The sequence below is a fragment of the Phascolarctos cinereus genome, unplaced genomic scaffold, assembly GCF_003287225.1.
Source record: "Phascolarctos cinereus isolate Bilbo 61053 unplaced genomic scaffold, phaCin_HiC Scaffold_5;HRSCAF=322, whole genome shotgun sequence".
In the NCBI taxonomy this organism is placed as follows: Eukaryota; Metazoa; Chordata; class Mammalia; order Diprotodontia; family Phascolarctidae; genus Phascolarctos; species Phascolarctos cinereus.
The window spans coordinates 14,333,467-14,352,526 of record NW_027555958.1 but is presented as its reverse complement, the minus strand read 5'-3'; the positions used below and the strand labels follow the sequence as shown (position 1 = coordinate 14,352,526).

The 19,060-nt window shown below is 50.7% G+C and overlaps 1 protein-coding gene and 1 pseudogene across 11 annotated transcripts in view; one reads left to right on the top strand and one right to left on the bottom strand.

Moving 5' to 3' along the window:
• Positions 1-19,060, bottom strand: part of VPS8 (VPS8 subunit of CORVET complex) — a 191,689-nt gene that overhangs the window by 27,718 nt on the left and 144,911 nt on the right. For 9 of the 11 annotated variants that reach the window (XM_078154678.1, XM_078154685.1, XM_078154683.1 and 6 more), the window contains 4 exons: positions 13,229-13,309; positions 10,333-10,502; positions 9,763-9,928; positions 2,824-2,877 (listed from right to left, as the gene is read on the bottom strand). In XM_078154678.1, the coding sequence (XP_078010804.1) occupies positions 2,824-2,877; positions 9,763-9,928; positions 10,333-10,502; positions 13,229-13,309 (471 nt within the window). Of the gene's footprint in view, positions 1-1,601; positions 2,547-2,823; positions 2,878-9,762; positions 9,929-10,332; positions 10,503-13,228; positions 13,310-19,060 lie in introns of those variants that run through there. The other 2 variants (XM_078154686.1, XM_078154687.1) reach the window with 2 other exon arrangements.
• LOC110221308 (14-3-3 protein zeta/delta pseudogene) lies at positions 808-1,968 on the top strand (annotated as a pseudogene).

Here is a 19,060-nt window from a genome sequence, read left to right as displayed (position 1 = left end):
TCACAAACTCTTTCCTTACTGCCCACAGTACATGCCCAGCCCAGAGCTTCACTTGTTGATCCTGCTTTTTCCTGGAGGCGCTGCTACTGGACCTCTCTTGTCTCACAGGCTTGCAAATTCAAAAAAGCTAAAAATAAATTCTTAATCCCCCCTCCATCCCCCACTTCAACATCTCAAGCTTGGAATCCTTACTGACCTCTCTCTCATTCTCCATCCCTCCCTTTCTCCTCTCCCTCTCACTCCCTCTGTCTCTCCCTCTCTTTCTCCTCCCCCCACGTCCCATCAATCGCTGAGTCTTACTGACTCAACTTCTGCCACAAGCCTCCATCCATCCTCTCCTCTCCTCTCCACTGACACAATCTCTACCCTAGTTCAGATCTGTATCACGTCTAGGTCTGAGTGACTGCAATAGCTTCCTAAGGGGCTTTTCTGCCCCTCACCTATCCCTCTCCAATCCACCCTTCCCTGGCCAAGCTTATGTCATCTTCCTCTCTCCCTTCCAGTTCATGTGGCCGGCCACTAGTGCCCCATCATGACATCCCATATCTAGAAGGTGCCCCCTCCTCCCTCACGAACCCCGAAGCACAGCTCAGACACTGGCTCCCAGGTATCAGGACCTTTCTCTTTTGAGAAATGACTTTGCATAAGCTTCGGTTTTACTTCCTCGTGCACATACTGTATTTCACCCCCCCCTGGCCTCCCCCAGGAGAACATAAGCCCCTTGAGGGCAGGCCATATTTTGCTTTTTTCTTTCCCCCAGCACCTAGGCACAGTGCCTCAAATGCAAATGTGTAGCAGGCACATGTCATGGTGAATTACGAAACTGTGAGTTAGAAAAGGCACAGAAAGGTAGGAGAAGAACTGAGAAAGAGGCATTTTTGATAGGACTCAGGCAATTCACAAAATTGCTATCACTCGACCCAAAATTTAACAGAAGAGACAAAACAGATGAATGGGGACGGGAGAGACAGGATGATTCTGAAATCCAAGGAACATTGGCTATTTGTCTTACAGTTTGAAAAAGAGAGTGAGGGCTGGAGAGGCTGGAGCCGAGGGGCATAGGAACAGTCTCAGCCCCCGCCACCACTGTCACTGCCCAGAGACCGCTGAGCCTCCCCTGCATCCACCAGCCGCCACTCACTCTGGGCGCAGAACGTTCAGTCGTGGATGAAAATGAGCTGGTGCAGAAGGCTCTCAGCGGGCTCAGAGACATGCTGCCATGGAGTCTGTCACTGAGCAAGGAGCTGAATTATCTCATGAGGAGAGGAATCTTCTCTCTGTTGCTTACAAAAATGCCACAGGGGCCCGAAGGTCATCTTGGAGGGTTGTTTCAGGTATTGAGCAAAAGACGGAAGATGCTGAGAAAAAACAGCAGACAGCTTGAGAACACAGAGAAAACTGAGCCTGAACCGGGAGGTGTCTGCAATGAGGACCTGTCTCTGTTGGAAAAGCTCTTGATTCCTAACACTTCACCAGCAGAAAACAAAGCTTTCTGTCGGAACAGGAGAGGAGATGACCACCATTCTTTGGCTGACCTTGCTGCCGGTGACGACAAGAAAGGACGGGTGGATCCATCACCACAAGTGTTCCAAGAAGCGCTTGGAATCAGCAGAGGGAGATGCAACCGCCGCACCCAATGAGACCGGGTATGGCCGTGAACTTGTCTGCGTCTTGTCCTGAGATCACGAACTCTCCAGAGAAAGCCCGCTCCCCTGCAGAGGCAGCTTCAGATGCCGCCGCTGCTGAACGCGATCCATTAATGAAGAATCATACAAAGGCGGCACGCTAAGAACGCGATTACCGAGAGACAAGCTGGCATTGTGGACGTTGGACAGCGAGGGGCTGGCGCTGAAGCAGGAGGAGGAGGGGGGCAGAGTCAGCCAGCCTTGTAGCTTTTGTCTGCCTCATTCTAAAGTGACCCTTTGTCATCCAGGCTGCCCCCAAATAGCTTCTGTTTATGATTTATGACAGGTTTATGTTTCTTCGGTTTAGGTTTCTGCATTTCCCACGTGGCTTTTATTTTCAGATTAGCAGAGTGGGGCCAGTTAGTATCTGGGGAGTTACCTGTTTTCATCTGAGCTGGCCAATATGGGGATATGGAGTTTTTCTACATGTTCGTTACTTTTGGTCCACTGTAACTTCACAAGGCCGGTGTTAAAACAGCTTCCGTGTCTAAGCAAAGAAAGCTGCCTCCACACTGGCCTGTCGTGGTCAGGGGACAACAGGATGATTGGTTTTAGCCACAGGTAAGGTAATTGTGGGTAATCGAGGGCTGAAGCCCTCAAGGGTCTGGCAGATAGAGATGTCCCACAGATATTATGTCATTCCATGTGTATCGGTGGAATACACAGTCTCGATGTGTGCACCTTTATGAGTACAGTCACAAAAATGTTCCTTCAGACAAAGTTTGAACCCAATTTACTTGGGGGAAGGGCAGAAATGGTTCACATTGCATCATTTGTAAAGCTGCCCACTGTTCGCTTTCGTTATTTCTGCTACACCCATTTTGTCTGTATTTAAGTGGTCCAGGCAACTTCAGAACAAACCTACAAGTAAAGCTGTTGTGAAAACGAATGAAGTCACTGTACATCAAGCACAGCAGGGAAACAGAGCCAACGCGGTTAACTTTTTAAAGGGATACCGGCCTAACATGCATGTGCTGCAAAAACAGTTACTGGGGGAAAAACCTGAGATGGTGGCTAGCTTTGCTTAATGTCTTATGGAATTTCCATGAACAAGCCAAGCACAATTGTTAAGAACAGGGGCGTTAAGTTGATGGAAGGGGAATAAAAGTTTAGGAATGGAAAAAGAGAGTGAGCCTACCTTTTTGGCAGCAGAATCTCCTCGGGGTGAAGAGCAGGAAGGAGACGTTTTCACCTGTAAAAACCAAGGACGTTTTTGTAACGCTTCAGTTTTCTATGACTAAAACTCAAGGAATCTGGGGAGAACAAGGGTCATTGAGACAATACAGACCTTTCCCCTAAAGCAATTTATATATATTGTATTAAACATGAATGGCCCAAGATCCACAGGATGCCCTGTGGAGCTTGAGAGATCAGAGACACCAGAGCAGGAGGAAACCCAGGAATATTAGACTCAGAAAGGTGTTGGTGAAGGGGCTGGGGGCTAAACGGGCCTGGCTGACGGTGTGGACAGTGGTCTCTATGTGTGGTGGCTTTACTGATGACTTCTGTTTTCACAATCACAGTGCCTTTCCTAGGCATCCCACCCCACCCAAGGGCTGTCTCTTATAACAAAGACAAACAGTTCAGCAAAACCAGTATTCCCAAGTTACACATGCGAGGGCGTACAGAACGTACTGTGCCTTTGGCCCCGACCTGTCCAGAGGAAGGAAGGGGGCATGTTTCTTCACCTCTTCTCCTGGACTAGCACTGGGTACTACCGTTCTTAGCATGACCTTTTAATGGACAGCCAGCAACTCTGGGAGACACTCACCAGTTTTTCAGAGACCACCACACTGAAAGGGACGACTAACGTCATAAAGGACAAAACAGGAACCCTGCTGCCGCTCTCCATTCCACACCATCTTCCAGGTCACCTCCTAAATGGTCTCCTCGCCTCTAGCCAGCCCCTCTCTGATCTGCCCGTGTCATTCCCCCTCCTTCCCCAAACCTACGTTCAAAGATCTTCCGTAGCTCCCCATTGTCCAAAAGATAAAGTCAAACTTCTCAGTGGGGAGAATGCTGGCCAAAGTTTAAATCCTGCCTCAGGGTTTTCAGCCTCAGTTTCCTCATCTGTAAAATGGGCACAAGAATAGTGCCTGCCTCACAGAGCCGTGGTGAGGACCACGTGAGACACTGGAGGAGCGGCTCTTAGTAAATCAAAGCTCTATGTAACAGCTGCTATCGTAATCAACCCAATCCAATAAATGCGAGCCTGCACCATGCTAAGCGCTAGGGGAGTCTCAAATATTCTAAGTCCCTTTCAGTCTTATTTCCTGACTCTGTCGCAGCCAGATGGGCCTCTGTGCAAGCCGTCCGTGATGCCTGGCACGGCTGCTCTGGCCCCCTCTCTCTCGAACCACATGCCCCAGATCTGCTAGCCCCCCACCGACGAGACACCTCCAGGAGGACGGGAGCTCCTGGTCAGCGGGGCCTGACTCAGTTGTCTTAGCAGCTCCAGGGCCTGGTGGGGGGCAGGAGCCTCACACATGTTTGCTGAAATCAGTATTAAAAATGACCTTGCCGAGCCCAGATTAAAAACACAGAAATTTCACAGGGGTAAAGATAAACATCTGGCATTTAAATTAAAAAGATAAATCTCACAAATCCAGGATGGGAGATGGGAAGGGAAATGGTCTGGCAACAGTTCGGTGACCTAGGTCTTTGCAGGAGGCCACACTCTTCAGCGGCAGAAACAGCGAGGCAGGGCTCTGATCCCAGGGAACTCCCCCTCCAGCCTGCCACATCCTCAGCAGTGCCCCTCACCCATGGCTGCTAAGCTCTGAGAGGAAGAGTCAGGCAAACCCCACAACACCTTGCTTTCTGGCTACTGCTCCCCTACAGGAGAGGGCCTGTTTCTGGCTACTGCCCAGTAGAAGGGAGCTTCTTTATCCCGGCACAGAGGCTGGCCCACGGGCAGCACTGCGCCGTGTGATCCCATCCACATATGTCTCCACTGGCTTTTGTTGATCACAATCCCGATCCTTCGGACACAGGGGTGTTCCCGGGTATGTCGCCATGCAGCCCTGCGGGGAGAAGGCTGTTTCATAAACGGGGCTGCGTGTGAAGGAGTGGCTGGGGATCGCCTGCCCTCTGGTCCAGGTCTCCTCTTACTCCAGAGTGAGCTCAGGGAGCTGGGATCGTTGCTCACATGCAGACCCAGGGCCACGCCCCCGGCCTGAGGTGGGAGGGCAGCGGCCGCCGCATCAATCTTCCTCCTCTGTTCAGTGCAGACTCTTCCTGGGCCTGGTTCTTCTTGTGTCGTGCGCTTGCACAATCTCTCCTGAGCAGCCTTCACGTCTTCTAGTGGGAAGCCCTCACTAGGCCTTCCACCCAGGACATCCTGACAAAGCAGCAAATGCGTTGGGAAGCGCCGGTCTCAGTTTTAGGCCTCACTGGCTGCTGGGTGACAGCAGATCCCCAAACAAAATTATCTAGGTGACCGCATCAAACAAGAACTTGTATGATCTCGACAGTCATACACCACAGCTTGCTCAGCATTCCCCAGTAGATGGGCATCCCCTCAATTTCCATTCTTGACCATCACAGAAAGAGCTGCTATGAATATTTGTACATGTGGGTCCTTTTCCCGTTGTATGATCTCTTTGGGGTACAGCCCTAGAAGGGCTATCGCTGGGTCAAAGGGCATGCACATTTTTACAGCCCTTTGGGCATAGCTCCAAATGGCTCTCCAGAACGGCTGCATCATTTCACAACTCCACCAACAATGCGTTAATGTTCCAACTTTCCCATATCTTCCACAACATTTATCACTGTCCTGTTTTGTCATGTCAGCCAATCTGATAGGTATGAGGTAGTACCTCAGAGTTGTTTTGAAGAAATGCTCTATATTTTACACACAAGAGCAAATGACTTGCCCAAGGTTCCACAGACGGAGTTGGGACTGGAAGCCAGGGGATGCCTTCAGCCCTCATCCCCCAACCCAGGCTCTTGGCTGTCCTCTTACATGTTCTGGTTAAAATGCCGCCCATTGCTCAAATCCAGCATATTCAGTTAAATTACTCTACTTAATTCTGTGGAATTTTAAGAATAATGATCATTGTTTATTTTTCCGAATGCCATCTGGAAGCCAGGACTCAAACCGCCGTCTGCCCAGACTGTCGCTGAGGGCCAAGGGTCTCCAGATGGTCGAGGAGCTCACTGGGAGAGCTCCACGTCTCCTCACAGACTCCCACTCAAATCGACAGCTCAGTTTAAAGCACAATGAATACGAAATCTGCAGACCTCTAACGCCAATGAGCCCAGAGATGGACGTGAGCCTGGACGATGAAGGTCCCAGGTAACTGCAGAGAGAGCTCACGGTCTGGAGACTCATGCACTCAGGCGACCCTCAGCAAAGCCTGACTTTCCCTTACTGGGATTCCTCTAGGAAACGTCTCGGGATAATCATAACAAAAATGACAGCTGTAAGCTTCATAGCACTTATTCTGTGCCGCGGCTGAGCTAATCGCTTTACGACTGCTGTCCCAACTGATCCTCAGAATAACTCTCTGTTCATTATTTCCCATTTATATTGGACATAACTTAGTTTCACATAGACTTGCATGTTGCCTCCCCCTTAGACTGTAAGCTCCTTGGGGGAGGGGCTGTCTTGTGCCTGGCACACAGGAAGGCCTCCCTGGCCCTCGCCCCATGCCTGGGAACCCGGATCCTTCTTTTGCCCGTACGTCTCCCTGGACAAATCCTTTCTGCTGCTGCTTCTGCAGGGCTTGTGGCTGGTAACATGTCTCAGCTTGATTACTATGCCTACCATGGGCTTTTCAATGGCCCTTCGGATGGTATTCCATTTTAATTTCTCAGAGACTGTGAGATTCATACAAAATCATCAAAAGAGGAGCAGAGTTAAGAAGAGGGGCCTTTGTTGTAGGGAGAAGCTCGGGGTCATTCAAAACACATTAATTCCATCCACCAAAATCTATCTTTTCTCCCTCTTCCCCACCGAAGGAGAAAAAAGAAAAGCAAACCCGTGCCATCAAATAGGCCCAGGCCAGCAAATCGACACACTGGCCGGGACCAGAAATCCTGCAACCACCTGGCCCGAGCCCATCCCACTTTGAGTGTGAGGTGGTGGTACTGGTCAGCAGAGGTCTTCAGGAGGCGGGGCTGAGCACTGTGTGATCGGTAAGGCTCAGGTCACTTACAAAGTCACAGGATCCTGGAGCAAGAGACGGAAGGGACTTTAAGGCGCCACGTCCAGCCCCCTCCTCCTACAGCTGAAGGAAACAAGGAGGCTGGGGTGGGGGGGGGAACCTGTGACTTGCCCCACAAGGTAGTGAGCACCAGGAGGGGGATCCGAATCCAGATCGCAGGGTCCTTTCACTGAGCTGGGCTGCTGGCATCCAGTCTGCTCTGCTCTTCAGTTCTGGGCCCAGCCTGCTGCCCCTCGCTGTCTGAGTGGAGACACCGATAAAGAATCATAGAGCACTGAGGAGAAAACCAGCATCCAGCCTGGCCTCTCACTTCACAGATGAGGAAACCGAGGCGAGGACTGGCCCACGTTCACCCGGCTGGCGGTCAAAGGCAAGTCTCTGTTTGAAGTGAGATTGGAGCCTGTAACTTACTGAAGAATTCCCTAAAGAAGCCTCCTGGCACTTCCTTCACGCTCAGGGTGAAAGGATGGCACGCCTCCAACCCATTTCCCAAAGAGTTCAAGCAGCCGCCATTCCCCTTGACCCTAGAGCAGAGCACGGGACAGATCCTGTGGTCTCCAGGCAGGTGGGCTGCCTGGGCTTCCTGTCCTCCATCTGTCCACTTCTTCATTCCCAGCCCATCTGTACCAGGTGCCTCCAAGTTGCATGATGCTGGCCTTGGGCAGGGACGAGGCATTCTCAAGGCATTTTTCCTCACATCAATAAGAAACCATCACCTCTGTGCTCTTCTGAATCTGAGGACAGATCCAGTGGAAAGTGCATTCATCTTTCACTGCTCTGTATTTGAAAAAGAAATATTGCTGCTCCCAGGCCCTGAAACCTCACTTCCCAGCTTATGTATTTGTAATGGGGAGTATCTATTTTTAAAGCAGAAAGATCCCCCCAAACAGGCACTGCACCAGTATTCCTACTTGGCAACATAAATATAAAATAAAATCACAAATTAGCCAGAACAGGAAATAAAAAACCAACAACAAGCAACGTACGATGGATCATTAACAGAAAATGATGACTGGCGATTATAAATAAAATATCACCTGCTGAATAAATAATGACTACGAGCAGCTAAATCATTCCCAATGAATAAGATGTTCAAAATATATCCACCAAGAAAAATGAGAATTCTTTTCAACTGGAACACCTTGGACCAAAATGGGAAACCAAATCAACCTTTCCTACCAGGGGAAAACCCCTCCCTTCCTTTGTCTCCTGCTCATTCCTCTCCTGTGGCCCCTTGGTGGGGGCGGGGCCGGCCCACCAGGGCTGAGGCTGGCGAGCTCTCTTTTGATTGGAGTGGATATGCTGGCTGCTGAGAAGCTGATGGTTTCATGCAATCACTTAGTGCCAAGAGGGGCCTCTGAGTCACCGGGGCAGCTCCCTCACCACAAGAGGCTCAGTTACTCTGTTTGCCAAAGTGCAGGGTCTGCGTGCGAGGACGCCGGAACCACTGCATGCTTCTGCGGGTGTGTATCATCAGCTGGTTACTTATTTTTTCATACAGAGAACTGATGCCTCCTTAAAGTCCATGCCAGCGAGGCTGGTGATTTGCTACTCTTTGTAAAACGGGGGTCACCCTTCACTGGGGGAGGAGAGAGCATCCAGTGGACTTGCATGTATAACAAGCTCTCTGAAGAATTCTACAAACGTCAGCTCCTGCTGTTACGAGGAATGATACACACGGCAGGAGCTCGAAGGCCAGCCTGGCATTTGGTGTCTGGTACGGTCCCAGCTCTATCACTTCCTTGTGCTGTGACCTTGGGCAGGTCACTTCCCTGGGGGGTGGGAGGGGTTGGATCAATAAGCCATGGCTCGGCTGACCAGATGACCTGGAAGGTCCTTCCCAGTCTTAGATCTATGATTCTATGACTGCCCCAGTGTAAGCATGCCAAGCCTGGCTGGGCCTGGCAGAAGAGCCAGGAGCACCGTGAATGGAATTAGGACAAACAGGGAGACAAAGACCACCAATGAAATGAGACTTTCCGACTGGAGGCTGAGGGCCGGCTCTGTGCTGTCAGCCCATGGAGAGGGGCTGAGAGAGAGGGCACGGGGCTCGCCTGGTCAGCTCTGCACGGAGAGGCTGGCCCTGCATGCCCAGGGGCCCGACCTTGCCCTGCCGTGGGAGTACTGATGGCTGCCTACTTGGCTGCCGGCCCCCTGAGCACACCCCCCTCGGGTGAGATCGCGGCGGCCGTCTAAGCAGGTCGCATGCGTGAGGTTGGGGAGGAGGGAAGGGGACCATTTTCCCACATGCCTCTGCAGGCTCTGGGAGAAGGTGAGCTCCCTGAGGGCAAAGATGCTTCCTTGCTCTTTCTGCATCTGGGCATCAGGCCTGGAGTTCAAATCCCACAAGATGAGGTTTAAGTGTGTCTGGCAGCAGTCTGGCCAGGCTGGGGCCCTCCCACTGCCTCTGGCCCCCGCACCGCTCTTGGGCCCACTGGGCTCTGAGGCCGCAGGGAAGCTGTGAACAGGCCGGCCTCCATGAGAGGAAGGTGTAGGAGCAAAGCCAGATGCCCAGAATGGGGAGAAGGACTTGCTCGGGGCTTTCACTTGCTGAGGAAATGCTGGCAGTGCAAAGGATGGTGACCCCGATCGCTGTGGCTGTCACGGCGGCCACAACCAGGGCGTGTCCTCTCAGGAAGGCGGGGTTGGTTGGTACGGCTCTGGTTGGGGGGGGGGAGCGGGAGGGCTTGGAGGCCCAGCTCCAGCATCTGGCAGCTGGGTGACACCAGACAGGTCAGGGTCCCTCTCTGGGCCTCAGTTTCCCCATCTGTCACATGAAGGAGCTGGACTCTACATCCTCTAAGGCCCCTTCAGGTCCCATGACCTCCCTGGACCTTAGTGTCATCACACATCAAACAAGGGGATGGACGGACAAGCAACGGGCGCCCGGTGGTCAGCGGGGCTCCTACCTGCGCCTGGGCGAGCTGTCCTTTCTTCACATCAGAGGCGTTCTCACCAAGCTTCCCTATCTTGTTGCTTGAATTGCACCGGTAGCACATCCACCTGGCCTGGCTCCCCGTCCCCACGGTGCACTCTTTGTTGAGCAGGCACAAGGAGTGATAGAGGTGGCCACAGCTGCATGAGGGAGGCACTGGGTCACCAGCTCTGGACTCCCTGCTCCCCAGGCCGGCTGGGTCCACCCCGCGAATGGCCCGAGGGGACCCCACCAAGGTCGTCAGGACACTCTCCACACGTGACCGGGGACAAGTCGCCACCATCTGTCACCGGTGGCTCCTGACCACACCTCCCTGCCAGGGATCAATGTGGCCCAAGGGCTCCCTTCTCCCGTGCTGCTTGCCAGAGGCCTGGCTTGGCTTTGGGGGTGCCGGGGTGCAGGGGAGATGCCTGCCGCACCCCCACCCCTTCCCCACCTGGCTGTCCCTCTGTGCTCCTCAGGGCGACCTCCCCACCTCACCAGAGATGTCTGTGGCCTGGGCCGAAGCCACGTGGCCCCCGGCCTGGGCGCAGGAGGGGCGTACCTGAAGACTACGATGTCATCAGCTACCTCCTGGCGCCGCCTGTACTGCTGCAGGCAGATGCAGCAGTAATCCTGCTTGGGGTTTAACCCTCGGGTGACCGACGCCCTCAGGTTACAGAGTGACCAGTGGAGGTCGTGGTTCAGGAGGTTGGTGGTCGTTTCCAGGAGTGTCTGGGAGGGACCACAAAGAGAACATGTTCAATGGGCTCAGGAAAATAAAGCAGAGAGAGGACGAGGGATGGCCATGAGCACCAGGTCTGAGAGGAGAAGGAGAAGATGGGCCCTGCCTCTCGGGCCTCCAGGCTCCCCAATGACCCTGAGGACGGAAGGCGGATCTGACCTCATCACTTTACTGTGGCTCTCTGGTGTCAGGCTCTCTGCTTCCCACCCTGTTCTCAGGATCCCCTGAGCTGGCTTCACCTGGGCCGGGCCAGAAAGCAATGGAAGTCATCCCGGGGATTCCCTGTGAGGCTGGGAAGCAGCACCCACCACCCCCCGTGTGCACTTTAAACTAGTGGGTGGAGGACTGACTGTCTAGAATGTCCTTGCAGGCCTCTCAGGATGGCTCTCCTGGATACGGCCGCCTGCCAGGGGTCTCCTATCATCTCGATGACCCCCAGATCTACCTGTCACTTTCTCTCTGTTTCAGTCTTGGATCTCCCCCAACCCCCGCACCATCGGCTGGGCATGACAAACTGGATGTTCTACACACATTTCAACTTCACACCTCCAGAGCATTAGTTTCCCCATTAACGGACTCCTCTCCCAAACTTTTCTGCTCCTGAGGAGGGCCCCACCATCTGTCAGCACCTCAGTTTCATAATCCCAGCCTCTCCTGGGCTCCTCGCCCTCCAGGACCCCCATGCCCAAATCTTGCTGTTTCTACCTTTGCTGACACCTCTCCCAGCTGACCCTTCCTCCGTATTCAGACCACTGCCACCTCTCACTGAGAAGATTGCAGCAGCCTCCTACGTGGTCTCTGCCTCCTCCGCACCAACCCACGCACTGAGGCCAAAGTAATTTTCCCAGTGTGCAAGCCTGACCGTGTGACGTCCTACTCAATTAAATTCAGTGGCTTCCTGTTGCCTCTAGAATAATTATAAACTCTAGCTTGGCCTGTAAAGTCCCCTTCAAATCTATCTTTCCAGCCTCATGGGACGTTACTCCCCCTCCCCCAGGCTGAGGTCTAGCCACAATGGCCTTTCTGTTCCTCGCACAGGACTCTCCGTCTCCCAACTCCAAGCTTTTGCACTGGCCAGCCCCCATGCCTGGAATGCCCTCCCTTTGGACTGCTGCCACACAGGGTCCCTCTTTAAGGCTCCATCTTCTTGATGAAGTCTCTCCTGATCCCCTAACTGCTGCTGCTTTCCTTCCCCCCAAGACAACCCTGGACCTGAGCATTTTGTGGCCCTGCATTTATTCACTCTGAGTGTGTGCTGCGCCCATCCCTGTGATTGCTGCTGTCTCCTTGCATCTGTGTCCCCAGCACCTGCTGCCCGATGCTCCCGGCACGTAGGCTGCACCGTCATCAGACGCTCTGCCCCGTCCCTCCCTGTCCTCCCCAGACCTGACGCTCAGAAATGAGGCTGTTTCTCATCACGCAGATGGCACTGGGCCTGTTCACGAGGACCTGACCTTCAGAACAGCCTTGTGAGGTGGCTCCTGGTCTGGTCTAGAGCTGCCATCACTGCTGCAGATCTGTAACTACTCTGTAGGGAGGGGTCCGGCGGCACTGAAGGGCGGCTAGATGGTGCAGGGGATAGAGTGCCAGGCCTGGAGTCAGGAAGATCTTCCTGAGTTCAAATCTGGCCTCTGACACTCACTAGCTGGGTGACCCTGTCTACCTCAGTTTCCTCATCTGTCAAATGAGCTGGAGAAGGGAGTGGCAAACCCTTCCAGTATTTCTGCCAAGAAAACCCCACATGTGATCCCGAAGATGAAACAACTGACCAACAAATGGGGAAATGGATTAATTTCCTTAGGGGGGATACAACTCATTGTTATGAGGTCCTCCCAGGGAAGACACGTACTCCACCAATGCCTGCTTGGCAGCTTAGGGTCTTGGAGTGGCCTCCAAGAGGGCGAGGAACTTGCCCAGGGTTACATAGTTCAAGCAGAGGATTAGGCCACAGAGGATTAGGCCACAGAGGGTCGGGTTCAAGGTCAAGGAGCCTAGGACCACTAATAAGCCTCAGGAGCTTCTCTTTTTCAGATTTGAGGCAAATGGGGTACCTAGTGTGCCCAGGACTCCGCCACCAGGGCCCACTAAAGTGCCCAGGGCACCCCCACCACGGCCCACTAAACTTCTGAAGGCATGGCCATCATTGCCAAAGAACATTAGTAAAGTCTTGGATCCAGTCACTAAAGACATATCTTTACTTCAGGCCAGAACTGCCCCACCTGGGACTTACCGAGAAGCTGATCTAACATGGTAAACCTGAGCTAGGGGTCGCTGCAATTGCCAAAATCCATTAGGTGTTCACTGACTTTCCAGACTGCGGGCTCAGTCTGTCTTTAGTTTTTGAGAAGATATAATTATGAATTTTTAAGTGTAGAAAGTCTAGGTGCCTCCTCTGCCATTGATTTTAAATTACGAATCAGTCAATCAACAAGTTTTTACGTAATGCGAGGCACGATGCTTACCGTATATACTTGAAAGTAAGCATGACTTAATAAGCTTTTACTTTGTCACTGGGTGGTTTTTTTAGGCCAATTACTCTGTGTAAACAATATGAGAAAACAAACAGACGGTTTAACAAGAAAGATCCCTCCTCCCCACTCATTTTCATTCTCAACAATAAACCCCCAACAGCAAATCTGCACTGAAACAAAAACATCAGCTGAGCTTTGTTCCCAGCACCGGGAAGACTCAGACATGCAGCGACGCGTAACGTTACTTGTTCGTAGTTAAAGGTGTCCAGCATTCCCAGGATGAGTCCTTGGATCTCGCCGAGCCTTCCTCTTCCATAAACTGGATCCTGTAGGAAAAAAATCCAAGAGAAAGAAGCAAAGTTATTTTGTATATTTTCAGATACGTCATGGAGGACATTCCTGTCTGGGAGAGAAGGGACACGACTCTAGGCGTTCTTCCGTCCACCCATTCTTGTACTCTGCGGGCCACACAGGGTGTTCCCACCCCCACCTGGCTGTCTTCTTGATGCTATTTAAAAACAAATCGTTGTAGGGGCAGCTAGGTGGCGCAGTGGATAGAGCACCGGCCCTGAAGTCAGGAGGACACGAGTTCAAATCCAGCCTCAGACCCAACACTTGATACTTACTAGCTGTGTGACCCTGGGCAAGTCACTTAACCCAAATTGCCTCAAAAAAAAACAAACAAAAAACCACAAAACATATCGTTGGTTCTCACTGCCTCCCCACAGGCTGAACTGCCCCTTGTAACAGATGTAGTCAATCAGAATAAGCCAATGTTGATCATGTCTGAAAACAAGCCCCACTCCTCATCTCTGGGGCCTCTGTCTCTGCTGAAAGGTGGGAAGAGTGAGACTTTCTTAAACTTCAAACACCTGCAATGAAAGGGCCAATTTAAGGCACCCAGGTCTACTTAAAAAATAATTCTCTCAATCAAGTAAAAAATTACTTGAAATAATAAACAAATTTAGCAACATTGCAGGGTATAAAATAAACCCACACAAGAGTCATCAGCATTTCTGTATATTACCAACAAAGCCCAGCAGCAAGAGACAGAAAGAGAAATTCCATTTAAAATTACTGCAGACATTATAAATATTTGGGAGTCTACCTGCCAAAACAAAACCAGGAACTATGTGAACACAATCGCAAAACACTTTTCACACAAATAAAGTCAGATCTAAATAACTGGAAAAATATCAGTTGCTCATGGGTAGGCTAGGCTAATGTAATGAAAATGACAATTCTACCTAAATTAATTTACTTATTCAGCACCATACCAACTGAACTAACAAAAAATTATTTTATAGAGCTAGAAAAAAACAATAACAAAATTCATCTGGAAGAACAAAAAGTCCAGAATAGCAAGGGAACTAATGAAAAGAAATGCAAGGGAAGGTGGCCTAGCCATATCAGATCTTAAATTGTATCATAAAGCAGCAATTATCAAAACTACTTGGTACTGGCTAAGAAACAGAATGGCAGATCAGTGGAATAGGCTAGGTATGCAAGACACAGCAGTCAATGACTAGAGTAATGTACTATTTGATAAACCCAAAGACCCCAGCTTCTGGGATAAGAAATCACTATTTAACAAAAACTGCTGGGAAAACTGGAAAAATGTATGGCAGAAACTGGGCATAGACCAACACCTTACACCCCATACCAAGATAAAGTCAAAATGCATACTGGATTTAGATATGAAGACCCAATACTATAAGCAAACTAGAAGAGCAAGGAATAGTTTACCTTTCAGATCTATGGAGAAGGGAAGAATTTATGACCAAACAAGAGACGGAGAACATTATGAAATGCAAAATGGATAATTTTGATTACGTTAAATTGAAAAGTTTTTGCATAAACAAAGCCAATGCAACCAAGATTAGGAGGGAAGCAGGAAACTAGGAAAGAATTTTTATAACCAGTGTCTCTGATAAAGGCCTCATTTCTAAAATATAGAGAGCACTGAGTCAAATTTACAAGAATACAAGTCATTCCCAATTGATAAATGGTCAAAGGATATGAATAGGCAGTTTTCAGAGGAAGAAATTAAAGCTATCTATAGTCATATGAAAAAATGCTCTAAATCTATTGATTGGAGAAATCCATATCAAAACGACCCTGAGGTACCACCTCACACCTCTCAGATTGGCCAACATAACAACACAGGACAATGATAAATGTTGCAGAAAATGTGGGAAAATTGGAACACTAATTCATTGTTGGTGGAGCTGTGAACTGATCCAACCATTCTGGAGAGCCATTTGGAACTATGCCCACAGGGCTATAAAAATGTGCATATCCTTTGGCCTAGCAACAGCACTTCTAGAGCTGTATCCCAAAGAGATCATAAAAAAGGGAAAAGGACCCATATGTACAAAAATATTTATAGCAGCTCTTTCTGTGGTGGCAAAGAAATGGAAATTGAGGGGATGCCCATCCACTGGGGAATGGCTAAACAAGGTGTGGTATGTAACGGAATACTACTGTGCTATAAGAAATGATGAGCAGGCCGACTTCAGAAAAACCTGGAAAGACTGGCATGGACTGAGGCTGAGTGAAGTGAGCAGAACCAGGAGAACCAAACAACAGTCACACTGTGCGATGACTGACTTTGATAGACTTAGGTCTCCTCAGCGATGCAAGGATCTAAGACAACTCCAAACGTCTCACGATGGAAAATGCTGCCCACCTCCAGAGAAAGAACTCTGGAGTCTGAATGCAGATGGAAGCAGACTGTTTGCTCTCCTTTTCCTTTGCTGTTTTGTTTTATTGCTTCATTCTCAAGTCTCCTCCCATTAGTTCTAATTCTTCTCTACATCAGGATTAATGTGAAAATATGCTTAAAATCAATGTATAAGTAAAGCCTATATCAGATGGCATGCCATCTTGGTGGGGGGGGGGAAGGAGTGGGAGGGGAGAAAATTTAAGACTCAAAATCTTATGGAAGTGAATGTTGAAAACTAAAAATAAATTATAAAAAAAATTTTCTCACAGGAGAAGGCACCTCTTCCCCCTTTTCTGCAAAGGTCTGTGTGTGTGTGTGGCGGGGGATCTATGGGTATGGAACACTGCATATAAGGCTCAGATTTAAAAAACATATTGGGTAGTTTTATTGCACTGTTTTTTTCCCCCTCCATTTTTCATTCATCACTATAAGGGACGGTTTTCTGGGAGGGAGAGAGGGAAAATATTGGGAAATGCGAGTGACAGAAAAACAGAAGTTATCAATAGCTATTATTAAAATAATTCTCTTTTTCTTTTAACGTTTCATTTGCAGGTCCCTCTAAATCTTTCCCCTTCCCTTTTGTTTCAGCAGCTGCCTCCTTCTTTCTTCTAATTCAGCATCAGCCCCCACCCCCACCCCTGTGTCAGTTCCTGGCTTCCATTTCCACCACATCCCTGCTACCAAATGAGACCCCATCCCATGACTCCTGTGCTCTGCTCCCATCTTGCATGGGCTCCAGCAGGTACTAGGCCCAGGTCCCCAGAAGACGCTAAGCTCCATGAAGGCAGGGAGCGCACTTGTTGGTATTTCTATCCCTCCCAGCACCTAACACCATTGAAGAAGCATGACGAATACTGAATGCTTATTGAAAGCCTTTCCAGGCTACAGAGTAAGCAGCTAGTGCATTTAGAGTGGGTCTGTGCCCTGATTCCCCCTCCATTTATCCTCCAACAGTATACTGGGATTTCAGCAAAGTTCTTGACCAAACCATCAGATCCTAGGGTTTAGAGCCAGAAGGAACCCTTGGGATCAGCCTCCCCATTTTAGAGCTGAGGAAATGGAGGACCATAAAGGTTAAATGACTTTCCCCAAGTCTTGTGGGGATGGGACAAAGCCAGGATTTGAGCTTTACCTAGGACTCAGCATCTAACTTTCTTCCCACCATACCATGCCATTTATATGATGCCAAGCCTCTCGTGACAGACTTGGGGGAGAAGATGGAAGGCCTGGAGAAGGCTAATAGTCAAGTGAGGAAGATTTGGGGCTGGCTGGCACCAGACCCAGAGTGGTGCATGAATGAATCTGTGCCCACTGCAGGGAGTCTTTCTGGTGCAGTTATCACAGGGCGTTCATTGTCGTCAGTTTGCTGTCCTGATTCATTCATGTCAAACATTTACTGAATACCTAGTCTGTGCGTAGGGACCTGGGCTCCTGTGGGCTAGGTTCACAGTGACTTTTGTAAGGCGCTGGGCTAGGTTCCGGGGACAGAGGGATGAAGGTGAGGTCCTGGCCAGTTTCACGAGGCCAGTTTCACGAGGCCCTGGCTCCATCCCAGAAGCCCTTGCTCTCTGGGGCTTCTAGTTTCCCACGAGACTTCTTTGCTCCTAGGGCTGAGACAACTGAGTGGACAAAGTCAAGAGTCTGCTGCCAGGTCCAAGACGCCTCACCTTTGAAGGGGACACCTGCCCTGCTTCTCTCTGCCTCTCTCTTCAAGGCTCAGGGTGACCTCCCCTTTGTAATGCTCCCTGAAATGATGACCTTCTTTCCCAAACACTGAGAAAGCCCTTGCCCAAATGTCTCCTTCCCCCATCACCCCCTATCCAGGAGTGTGCTTCTCTATGTTAACTTCACATTCTTCTCCCTCCACATGACGGGCACTTCCTGAGGGAAGGGAGGGGCATTTTTCATACTGGATCTCTAGGGCCAAGCACATGGCAGAGGTGCCCAATAAATGTTTGATGAATAGATAACCAAAGGAATACAAATTAGCCGCGAGGCTCGGCGCATCACCAAAGCGAACAGAAACTTGGGCTGCACTGAGAAAAGCAGAGTCCAGAACGAGGGGGCCAGGAGACACCCCACGTCAGGAAGGTCGCTGATAAGCTACAAGTTACCCCAAGAGGAAGCCTACGGTGCGAGCCGCCCTGAAAGCCACCAAAGGCCGGGGACGCTTCCTCTGGAACAGAGAAAGCGCACGAGGTCGGCGGCCAGCAGCGTCACGCCCAAGGGGAGTCACCACCAGCTCAGGAGCATCAGGAGAAGGGAGGCCTTGCAGCAAACGTGACCCTGGACTGCAAGCGGAGCATGGCGAAACCTCCCTCCCAACATGTGCTGGGATACTTATTTATACTTATGATTATGTGCGTTACAAAGTCTGCACAGAACAAGAGATGAAGGTGAAATCACATTTGGCCTGGAGGCGGCGGCGGCGGGACGCCGGGTCAGAAAGTCGGTCTGGGGGCTGTGGGAGAGCCTTGAGACAGGGAAGCTGATCAGGAGGCCACACAAGAGTCTGGGGGAGCAGTGATGGAGGCTTGAGCAAGGGCTGTAGGATCTGAGAGGGGGGAGTATACATGACAGCCTGCGAATGAAGAAATGACAAGATCTGGAAGACTTTGGCAACCCAAAGTGGTTACGTGCGGTGAAGGGGAGTGAGGAATCGAGGACAATGGGTGATGAGAAGGCGGTTGGGTTTTTTGTGGGGGGTGGGGAGGAGAAGAGAACATGCCTAGCTTTGAGAGGCAGCCCTCCACTCTAACCAACCATTTCCGCTTATTGTGTGTGACTCACTATCCCCATCCAAATGAAAAAGCCGGGGTGGGAGAGACACCTCACCCATTGGGAGTGCACACAGTCTGCCCTCCGAGGGGCACCTGCCGCAGCCAGGCAGTGCCCAGGGGACTGAGGAAGGGGGGACTTTCCTCATGGTGCCTGGGCAGCTCCTGACCAGCTGATTCTGGGCTCCGAAGGGAGAGGTGACAAGTGTGCAGGAAGGAGGTCGTGGCTGGATCTCGGGAGTCTGAGGGGATGCGGGCAGGTGGGGCTGCGTTGGAGGCCAGCCCCCCACCTGGCCCCCAAAGGCACAGTAGGCTACGACCCATCTTCTCAGGGTCAAGCTACGGCAGTCACTTGGAAGACACACTCCTTTAGATAAGGGGAAGCCAAGCACGCTTTCGTCTGGCCAATTAATGCCTTTACAAACAAATCTGGTCCTTTGGCAAAGCATCAACAGCTCTCACAGAATGTGAGAAACGTCTAAACACACAGTCAACAAGTCTTCCTCTATTTAGCACAGAAGCGCAGCTTGGGCGATCTGGGGATTACAGAAAAGAGAGCCTTTCTAAGGCTAACC